This window comes from Pundamilia nyererei, unplaced genomic scaffold (assembly GCF_000239375.1).
Source record: "Pundamilia nyererei isolate P.nyererei 1_Seehausen unplaced genomic scaffold, PunNye1.0 scaffold00014, whole genome shotgun sequence".
In the NCBI taxonomy this organism is placed as follows: domain Eukaryota; kingdom Metazoa; phylum Chordata; class Actinopteri; order Cichliformes; family Cichlidae; genus Pundamilia; species Pundamilia nyererei.
Genome location: NW_005187415.1, coordinates 4,622,962 through 4,633,925, shown reverse-complemented (window position 1 = coordinate 4,633,925; position 10,964 = coordinate 4,622,962). Strand labels below are relative to the sequence as shown.

The 10,964-nt window shown below is 39.9% G+C and overlaps 1 protein-coding gene across 2 annotated transcripts in view; it reads left to right on the top strand.

Annotated features, from left to right (window-relative positions):
- The first annotated feature begins 74 nt into the window (after window positions 1-74).
- gsap (gamma-secretase activating protein) overlaps window positions 75-10,964 on the top strand; it is a 58,706-nt gene continuing 47,816 nt past the window's right edge. Inside the window, exons 1-15 of one of the 2 annotated variants that reach the window (XM_013908818.1) lie at window positions 75-186; window positions 306-439; window positions 1,092-1,162; window positions 2,469-2,525; window positions 2,636-2,705; window positions 2,954-3,001; window positions 6,687-6,775; window positions 7,071-7,140; window positions 7,281-7,330; window positions 7,615-7,725; window positions 7,815-7,871; window positions 7,975-8,021; window positions 8,124-8,209; window positions 10,649-10,726; window positions 10,841-10,927. In XM_013908818.1, the coding sequence (XP_013764272.1) occupies window positions 352-439; window positions 1,092-1,162; window positions 2,469-2,525; window positions 2,636-2,705; window positions 2,954-3,001; window positions 6,687-6,775; window positions 7,071-7,140; window positions 7,281-7,330; window positions 7,615-7,725; window positions 7,815-7,871; window positions 7,975-8,021; window positions 8,124-8,209; window positions 10,649-10,726; window positions 10,841-10,927 (1,009 nt within the window). In that variant the 5' untranslated portion in view covers window positions 75-186; window positions 306-351. Of the gene's footprint in view, window positions 440-1,091; window positions 1,163-2,468; window positions 2,526-2,635; window positions 2,706-2,953; window positions 3,002-6,686; window positions 6,776-7,070; window positions 7,141-7,280; window positions 7,331-7,614; window positions 7,726-7,814; window positions 7,872-7,974; window positions 8,022-8,123; window positions 8,210-10,648; window positions 10,727-10,840; window positions 10,928-10,964 lie in introns of both variants that reach the window. The other variant, XM_005725249.2, reaches the window with a different exon arrangement.

The window sequence follows — 10,964 nt, the reverse complement described above, 5'->3', positions numbered from 1 at the left end:
GCTCAGCAGGCTGCCAGCGGCGTGAGAGATTCCAACCCTCCAGACTGATGCTCTCCTCGGCCTATGGCAGCGACATCCCGGCTCTGTGATCCCACTCGAGGGAGGAGCTACCTTTAGATTAACGCGACGTTTCCGCATGTCAATAAAAACTTTGTGAAGTCAAGAGGAAGAGATAGATAGTTAAAGGTAATATTTGTCGGAGTGCTCTACTCTACTTTCAGTTTTCAACCAGTAAAAAGTTTCGGTCACATGATATGGAGCCTGAGCAGATCCGGGCTGTAATTGCTGCCTCTTTTCAACTGCAGAGAGTATTTTTATTGGTATAAAAACCAAGGGACAGTAGCAACAGATATGTTGAGGACACAGCCAAAGTTCGACCTGCACAGGGATGTGGTGTCTGATATCCTCAGGAAGGAGGCGTCGGTCTGCAGAGTAGAAGGTGAGGCGTTCAGGTGCTAACGGTCAGCGTCTTTTCGATGACGGCCAGGTTTTAGTTGTTTTCACAGATAAACGAATATCTCACATAAAAGTAGCGGGTTCAAACGAAGTCGTGTTCTTCGTTCTTTCTATGCCTTTATCGCAGCTTTACTGTTATTATAGCCCCCCATAGGCAGTTTAGCCTGCAGTGGTAAAGTTCCTGTGATTTGTTTATTACTTCTTCTTTTTTTTCCTTTTAATTTTGACCACCAGATGGCACTATTTCATCAGTTACCGCACACTTAAATGCAGGGGAGATGAAACAACCTCCCGTTTGCTACAGCTCTTAGACTCAGTAACTGGAGCATAAGTCAAAACATCAACAGAAAACATCTAAAAAAACAAATAGAGAACTTAAAATACATCGTGAAAATAAAATGTTCCATGTTCTTGCTAGATGAAATATATGATAGTTGTTATTTTGTAGACAGTGCATGATGTCTAGTTGGGTTACTTTATATATTTACAGGCCTCTGCTATCAGACACTCGTTAGCTTGCGATAACAATCTATTACAGAGGGTAATTCTACTACTTATTTAGTATGTTCTGGATAAGCAGTGGGGTGAGATAATAAAACAGGCCAGGCAATAAAGTGTGTGTTCTGTGTCTGAAGAATACTCTGGAGCCGTCGACATTCGTATTGTGAATTTTGAAAGAGATGGGTGCATCCTTTATTCCTGGAAGGTAAGCCCACAGTGAAGGCATTGCATATTATGTGTTGCACATGTTACATACTGGACACTTTATTAGGTATGCTTTAATGGTGCTGAGCCCGACCCCATTTTTGCCTTCACAAGTGCCTTCATCCAACAAGCTGCTGGAAACATTACTCAGAGATTTTGGTCTGTATTGACACAATTGATGCTAATGGCAAATTTCACCCCATCCCAACAGTGCTCTGTTGAACTAATATCTGGTGACTGGAAGCAGTTTGAGCACAGTGAAGTACAAAGTGCACTGAGTGCTCAATTAGAATAAAGCAGCTCTATATAAGCTTCAATTCATTTACCAGTACAATTTTTCTGAAATACTCAGACCAGTCTGTCTGACACAAGCAACCGCAACACTTTTAAAGTCACTTAAATCAATTTCTTCCTCAGTCTGATGCTTAGTTTGAACTTCATAGGTTGCTTTGACCACATCTGCATGCCTAAATGAAGTGAATTGCTGCAATGTGATTGGCTAATAAGATATTTGCATTTGCATGTCAAATGCTCTGTCTTGAACTCACCAGATGTCCCATTTGTCCGCTAACCCCCCAAAAATAACACACTGTTGTGTGGGTTACTACACCTCTTAAGTGGCTTTTCTGTTAAATACAGCATTTTTATGCATATATTTAAAAGCTGCTTGTGTCAGTTCTTCATTGAAGTCGTACTAAGTCAGATATTTATATCTCAGAAGTCATTTTTTTTAATGGCTCCAACAGTCATCTTCAAATGGAAAATATCCAAAGAATAAAAAGAAATCTAGATTCGTTTTATTTCGCCATGTATCTGCTTGACACATTTAGTACTTTTGTGGAAATCTTGGGCTCCTTGGTAGAATGTAAAATATAATTTTCTGTGTTGAACCGCGCTCCTCTGCACAACATAAATTTTTAATGATGGACCCTCCAAGACTGTGTGGGTTTAGGAGGTTAAAGACAGTGTGCAGCCTGCAAAGGGAAAAGAATCTCTCTCTTTTTTTTTTTTTGTAGTGCAGGGTTTGAAATTTTATGCATGCCTGGTTGCACCTTGGGTTTCAGAGCAGACGCCCTTTTATTGAAAACCTTTTGAATGCAAAAATGTGAAAAATGAATCGATGGTTTGAAGCGGGGCAGGTCTTGTCTGGATGATCTGTAGGGTCGGCCATGGCAATAAAGAAGTCAAGGATGACTTTCCGTACATGCTGATGCGGTGAAGACGGCAGACTGAAATTAAATACTTCTTCTTGGTAGATTAAGATTGTACAATGTAATATTTTAATTAGTGAACTAATGTTCTCATAGGGAGCAACAGGTACCACCAGGATTGGGAAATATGACCCGAACAGCAAGAAGAATAAGGTACTGTGTTTGTGTTTGTGTGTCCCTATATTACTCCATTAAGTTTTGCACACTTTGCAATCATGCACTCATTCTCATGCGACTGTGCGCATGTGTGTTTTCCCCAACAGCTCCTGTACACATTTGACAAGCAGGTGTGTGTCAGCAGCTGTTCCCTGAACAAAGAGGAGACACTGCTGGGTGAGCCTCTGTCTTGTGCAGATAATGAATTATCAGCAACAACACCGGCTTCTTGAACTCAGATCAAGTTTAAATGCCCGTGTCGAGAAAGCAGTTTCAGATCATGCAACGCACGAACCCACAAGTACAAGACGAGATGATGCTGTTCGGATGCTGATTAGTGCCTGAAGAACCACCGGAGACATTATTGTGGGAAATATGTTCCAATTCAGTCATGTGACATGCCAACTTTGCTTTTTCTCTCCTAGCTGTCAGCTTGGCACAGAATGCCAGAGGAGAGGAGCGCCTCAAACCAAGTAACATCCCTTTTCTGTTTTATCCATAGACTGTGACATTAAACCTCTCTTGAAGCAGTGATTCTCAACCAGGGGTACAAATACCCCAGAGGTTATTTTTGGCAGTAGCCAGAGGGCTTAAAAGTACACATTTAAAGTAGTAAATTTAAGTGTGGCCTAACTGATACTAGCTGAAATTGTTAGCAGTATGGACAACTGAACAATATTTTATTTGGACCCAAATTCAGGATGCTGAATTAGAAAAGTTATCAATGAGAAGAAAACTTTATCCTGCAGAAGATAGCAGGATAATCAACTAGAAGCCTAACAAAAAGAATCATGCAACTGACAAAAAGCCAAGACAAAACAGGGGACTGGAAATGCCACAATTGCAAAAAGAAGGACAAAGGCAGGAGGTAAAACTTACCAAAAAAATGTGTTTGAATTGTCGACTCATTCACAAGATAAATTGTCAGACTTTTTCATTGCCGTTCTAAATTTCAGCATTAATATATAATGCCCCATAAAGTAGTGTGCAGAAGCAGTGCACACTGCACTCCACTGACTGGGACACGTGCACCAAGGCGTGTTTGTGTCAAAGAATGAAATATGCTCTGTGCAGTATGTTGTGAAGTGGCTTGCTTATGAAGTGTTTTCGAGAAGTAACAAGCATGCACGCATGATTGGTACAAAATAGCATTGTAGCAGTTTTCATTTAGTTAGTGATTACAGTGGACCCAAAGTATTGTAATGTGCAAAAGTAATTTCTTTACATTTTATATTTCAGTTCAGACTTTCTTTCTTTTTTCTTTCTTTTTAATTTTAAGTTGAGCTTGAGGTTTTCTAAAGCTCTTTGAAAGTATTTCTTTGGACATTAGCTGCTTCTCAGTCCAACTCTGGTACGTCTCATTTTCAGAGGAATTTTGTCTTTGTTAAGACACTTAACACTGACCTATGAGTCACTCAAACAGAAAAAGTCTTCTGTTTTATCAACACATAACAGGGAACTCAGGAAAGAACCGAGATAACGCAGTTTGAGAGACATTAACACATTGATTCCCCAAAAGCAAACTTGACATATTTCAGCATAGTGTACAGTGTGTCCATATAAAATGTGAAGAAAATGGACAAGTGAAAGACAAAAGAAGAAGTGCCAGGCCTAAAATCTAGCTAAAAATCTCAACTTAAAAATTACACTGTTTGTCTAAGAGACCGTGTTGAAGAATGAAGGTGGTCACACCAAATACTAACTTTGGAGTTTGTTAGATTTGTACAAACTCTGTTTTTGCTTCAACTACAACATGTATTGTATCCAAAAATAGCAAAAATGTTGTAGTGCAGATGTTTTGTTTTGCACCAGAGATAATTAGGAACGTCTGTTGCATAACTTTGCAGCAGTGCATCCAAAAAGTGTCCATAGTGTATCAACAGCTGCCTGGACTTACTCCCTTGTTAATCCGCTATGTAGCAAACACTGTGTTTTGGATGAGTGTGTCAGTAAACAGGCAGATTTTTCAAAGAAAATAAAGCAGGAAATGACTGAAACAGAAAAATGACCGGCAAACACGGACACACAGAAAGACAGAAACACAGCAGACACTAAAACTTAGGAAAGATTACGATCCAAACCCCTTAAACTTTGGCATTTGAAATATCATGTGGAACAAACAGTAAACAGCCAGCTTCATTAACTATTCTGCAACTAAAATTCTACAACTATGACTATTATTACTGCAGTTTTTATTATTACCTTTTTATTACCTATTTTTCATCTGTTAGCCAATGGTAAGCTGAAAGCACTTCAGAAATGGATCAAACTGATTTAAAAAGATGTCAAATTGTAACGTTTTCAGACAGTTACTAAATATAGCACTATTTAGCTAGATATAGCTATAACAGCATAGTTCTAGCTGCAAGCACAGTAACCTCCACCTGCACAGGGATGTGGTGTATATTTTTTAATACTAAAAAAGAGACATTCTAAACTTAAACAATAGAAACAAAGTATCACTCTTAGTATCGATCCAATACCAATACAATACCAATATATACACTCAACAAAAATATAAACGCAACACCTTTGTTACTGCTCCCATTCCCCATGGGATGGACGTAGAGACCTAAAATTCATTCCAGATACACAATATAACCATCCCTCCCAAACAGTGGTCACAAATCAGTCCAAATGTGTGGTAGTGGGCACATCTGCTATATTGAGATAATCCATCCCACCTCACAGGTGTGCCACATCAGGATGCTGATCTGACATCATGAGTAGTGCACAGGTGTACCTCAGACTGCCCACAACAAAAGGCCACCCTGGAATGTGCAGTTTTTTGCGCTATTGGGGGTCTGGGGACCCAGAACCGGTCAGTATCTGGTGTGACCACCATTTGCCTCATGCAGTGCAACACATCGTCGCATGGAGTCTATCAGATTGTCAATTGTGGCCTGTGGAATGTTGGTCCACTCCACTTCAATGGCTGTGAGCATTTGCCCACACAAGTCTGTTACGGCGACGAGCTGGAGTCAGGTCAAGACCCCGATGAGGACGACGGGCATGCAGTTGAGCGTCCCTGAGACGGTTTCTGACAGTTTGTGCAGAAATTGTTTGGTTGTGCAAACCAATTGTTCCAGCAGCTGTCTGGGTGGCTGGTCTCAGACGATCTTGGAGGTGAACCTGCTGGATGTGGAGGTCCTGGGCTGGTGTGGTTACACGAGGTCTGCGGTTGTGAGGCCGGTTGGATGTGCTGCCATATTCTCTGAAACGCCTGTGGAGACGGCTTATGGTTGAGAAATGAACATTCAGTGCACGGATCTGGTTGACATTCCTGCTGTCAGCATGCCAATTGCACGCTCCCTCATTGCTTGTGGCATCTGTGGCATTTTGCTGTGAGACAAAACTGCACATTCCAGGGTGGCCTTTTGTTGTGGGCAGTCTGAGGTACACCTGTGCACTACTCATGATGTCAGATCAGCATCCTGGTGTGGCACACCTGTGAGGTGGGATGGATTATCTCAATATAGCAGATGTGCCCACTACCACACATTTGGACTGATTTGTGACCACTGTTTGGGAGGGATGGTTATATTGTGTATCTGGAATGAATTTTAGGTCTCTACATCCATCCCATGGGGAATGGGAGCAGTAACAAAGGTGTTGCGTTTATATTTTTGTTGAGTGTAGATACCAATACGCCATTATTGTCTATACTATCGATATTTGATTATTTAACCCACCTCTAGTGGGGAAACATCATAAAATAGCCTGTTAAATTAAAATCAAAACTTTCTAGATATTAGAATAGTTATGGCTGTAAGAAAACGTGATTAAATGTCTTAAAATAAGACAGGCTGTCATTGCAGCTCTTAAAATATTCATAATATCTATAGATAGGCTCCTTTTTGCTATGACCTTTTAAGAATAATTCAAAGATAAAGTTTCTAATGAAGATAAGTGACATTTACTTTTAAGTCAAATAATCTTCCCTGGAAAGCATAAACATGTTCCTTTATACTGAAAACAAGATCAGCTTTGAACTTAAATTTAAATATCAAATTATTATGCACGGTTTATTCTGAAGTTTTTGTACTTGAGTTGGAATAAGGTTGGGAACCACTTCCTTAAAGCAGTTTAAATACACTCTTTTCCTACAGCATTTTCAATCTGTGAATGATATTAACCCTAGCCTGTCTACCTTTGTAGTATCAAAGTGCCTGACTCTCCTGATTGAGATCCATCCTATTAACAACACTAAAGTCCTCAAGGCGGTGGACTTCAGAGTCAAAGTGCAGGTAAGAGTGTTTCATTCACATTTCACTAACAAACAAGCGCTTACGTCGCAGTTACGAAGCGTTAGTGTTCAGAGGGCATGACTGTCATACTACATATCTTTTATGGCCTCTAGTTTACGTTCTATCACTTAATTAAAGTCAGTGTACCCACTTTTCTCCACTTTCTCTTCTACAGTCATGCCTTTTCATCAATTTTGTTCATAGCCTTGAATAAAAAGCAGCAAATTTTTAGCTTCATCTGGCAAATTGTTGGAAACCACTCGTTTCGTTTTCCCGTGGCTTTTCCCCCCCATAGTTCCTCCATCATGAAACTGACAGAAGATCAGTGCTGGAGAGCCATCTGCTGCTGCTCACTGAAGATAGATGTAAGCAACTGTGTCCTTATGCTGGCCTGCATGTGTAACAAGAATCCAGAGAGAACTATGATAATGCATAAAAAATAATACATACTGTATATTCTACCGTACATTCTTGCATTTGCATAATTATCATTTTGTGTGTTTAGATGTGGATCTCTACCACGTGATGCTAACGAGGCAGGAGGGATATAGAGTGGTATGCTACACATTGCTTTTTTTTCTCATGAAGGAAGTGTTTGCAGATAGTTGACTCATCTGAGCTATAAATTGCATGCAGGATTTCATGGCTGGTAAATTCTGTGCAGTTCTGCAGCGACATAAATTCTTTCCAAGGGTGCACGAATTTAGTAATTAATAAGCAAAACAGTGCAAAGAATATATTGTTTCAACCTCCTTCTCAAAATACACTGCACGTCTTCTGCCAGAGACTTGCATTAACAATTCATTGTGGCTGAATTCAAATGTTTGTGTGTTGACCAGGTGATAATGAACCCCGAACGTTTGTCCAAAACGGCAGAGAGAATCGTGGAGGATTTTTGCTGGGTCCAGTGGGACAGGCACACGCAAAGACTCTACTATCTCACGTTTAAGGCAATGCATACAAACTCGCATTCAAATTTGGCAACAGATACCCTGGGACTTGTTTGATTAACGCAAAATGTACGGCTCGTCTTTTGCAGGAAAAGTTTCTGCTCCGAAGCGTTCAGTTTTACCCAAGCTATAACTGTGAAACTGTGGTATGCTATCTTTGTGTCTTATATTTTAATACATGCCGCTCTTTGTGCTCTGTATTTGTTGTTTATGCTTTTACTTTGAAATAACATACCGCTCTGATAACAGTTCGAGCTCCCTTTAGAACTGCCTGCCAACTCCTTCCGCACAGTCAAGTAAGGCAACTTTTAGCAGAGTATAAAATAGAAATATGTCGGTTCTATATTCTGCATTCCTTTTGAACATTGTTTTTGTGTTTGTGTTCGTCCCGATGACAGGTTTGCAAATCTCGGTTTCGACCATTATCACACCGAGAGGCCGGAGCAGGAGCTTGTTAAGTTGCAAGTATTCACAAATAAAATAGGTAAGACGTCCTCACACACATCCATGCACCGCATGTCTGTTCACATGCTTATTAGTCTCATATTGAAAAGTCAGATTATGAGACTAATTTGATACATTTGTGCGATTCCTATCCCTCTTTGTAAAAACAAGAAGGTAAGTCTCCGCCTCAGCTCACCTCCAGGGATTAAAAATCTTGGCCAATTCACAATTTCAGTGATGATTGAAGGATTTGTGGAGATGATCACTTTATAATGAGGTTCTGACCAATTTCTGAGATGACTGTAAATCTTACAAGCCTCCTTAAGTTTCAGAGGTGTTTTCCAATAGCATCACAGCTGATGATGCTTTTGCCAGTGATTAATTCAAAAGCCGATTTGTTCAGCCGATCTGTCAGTTCTTCTCATCATTGTCATCCTTCTCACTTAATATTTATCTGTTCTGGCTCATGCTGCTGTCCTGGTTATATTCACACTCCTCAGATTTTTGTCCTGTATTTTTTTTTTTTTGTGCTGCATGATTAAACATAGACGGTTTAATGGCATACAGAAAGAGGGACAGAATCGCATTGACTATAGATGAGCTGCACTGTAATGAAGCTGCTTTATTTGAGCTTTAATGTGAATACAAGAGTAACATCTGCCTCGAGCAGCTTGTAAATCTTTCAGGATTTACTTTTTTATACTGACTTTCATCCATTACCATTAATTAGGGGAAAAATCAGACTGCAGACTCGTTCTGTATGTTAAAGCCTTGTATTCATACTCAAGCATGAATATAAAGTGGTCAACGCATTTCTCTCTCAAGCATGAATTTGTAGTAAACAGTACATTTCTTTGTGTGTATATAGGTGGGTAATAAATTAAAGGAAGCCTGGAACCCTTTGCTCAATCCAGTCTGGTACCAGCTATACCAGAGTGATCACCTTCACCTTATGATGAAACATTTTTATGCTGATGGAGCGTCATCATGCTGATAGCAGCGCTCCCATCAAGGGAATGTTCCTATAAGTATGACAGTGGTCATATGCTATGGCCGTCAGATTGCAACCAAACTGATTACCTGTTTGGAAATTTGTATCGACATATTAGATAGTGCTAGTTCATCACCACCATCATCAAAACACCTGAGGTGGGTGGGATCATTTTGGGGGGCGAAAGACTTAATCAATGCTACAGAGTGTTCGGCTCTTCTGACAGCATGATGTTGTGCAAAACTTTAAGATTGCTTGTTTATTCTTTTAATTTGGAACCTGTCTTACATAATTTTGTTATACACTTAGATACACTCATTGGCCACCGTATTAGGTGGACCTGTTCAGCTGCACAATAATTACAAAAATGAGAAATCATAATGGGAACGGTCAGAAGAGAATGACCAGAAGGCAATAGTAAATAAAAAACCCCCCAAAAACCACTTTTGATAACCAAGGTATGCAGAAGAGCATCTCTGAACTCTACAGCTGCAGAAGACCACAGCAGGTGCCTCTTCTGACAGCTAAGTACGGGAAACTGAGGATAGTGTTTGCAAAGGCTCACTAAAATTGGACAAGATTGGAAAAATGTTGCTGGGCCTGATGCAACATTTGGATGGTACCGTCAGACATTGGTTAAACAACATGAAAACATGTAATATGGTGGTGTAATGACATGGGAGGTGTTTTCGTTGCACACTGAGCATTGTTTAAACGCCATGGCCTCCGTCAGCATTGCTGTTTCCAACATATCACAAAGCTCAGATCATCTCAAATTATACTCAAATGGCTTCCACAGTCACTTGGTCCAATACAGCACCTTGGGGATGTGGTGGACCAGGAGATGAATGTGAAATTTAAGATTACTCATGTGCAGCTGACAAATCTGCAACAAATGTGTGATACTACGTGTCAATATGGACCAAAACCTCTGAGGAATATTTCCATCACCTTGTTGAATCTTGGTGAAAATGGGGCGCAACCCCATACTAGCAAGGTGTACCTAATAAAGTTTCCAGCGAGCGTATATTTTTATATACTGCCAACTGTAAGAAGCTCGTAATGGCATGCGTATGCACTGAAATGTTGTTTGTAGAATTTTAAAAGCATCCATAGAAATACATTTAACTTTTTGGATTAAGTGAACACTCTCCTCATTTAGATTTTTTATTTTTTTTACACAAAGAAATGTGCTGGTCGAATTATTTCAAAATAATATAATCAAATCAGAATTCCAACCTTTAACAAGGCATGAGTAATTTTTACAATTACTACATGGCTGACTCTATAACCTCTGAATATAATCTCAGTATTTCACTCTTATTGCTTGTCCTATTAAAAAGTAAGTAATGTTAAATATTAACATTATGAATAGAGTATATGGTATAATAATATATGACGATAAATCAGATCTAATTTTTCCATTGGTTATCATGAATAATGCCACGGTTTGATCTGTAACTTCCCTGTTCTGTGCTTTATTCTTAGGAAGCATGTGTGTGTGCTATACCCAGCCTCTTCAAGACAAACACGAACTTCTCTACACTGTGGTTTTAGTTCACAAAGGTGTGTCTGTGCTAGCTCCTAATCCCCCCCCCCCCCCCCTATCTGTTACTGCCTCTTTTACAGTTTTTATCTCGAGCACACGGAGACAAATGTGTTTTTTTTAACTTCCTGCAGACTGCAGCAAGAAGTTCAGGGTGTCTCTGGGCAGTGATGCATCACCACAGAAAGCCACCCAGCTCCATCCGCTCTTCATTCCCATAGGTCATTGCGCACACACACACACACACACACACACACA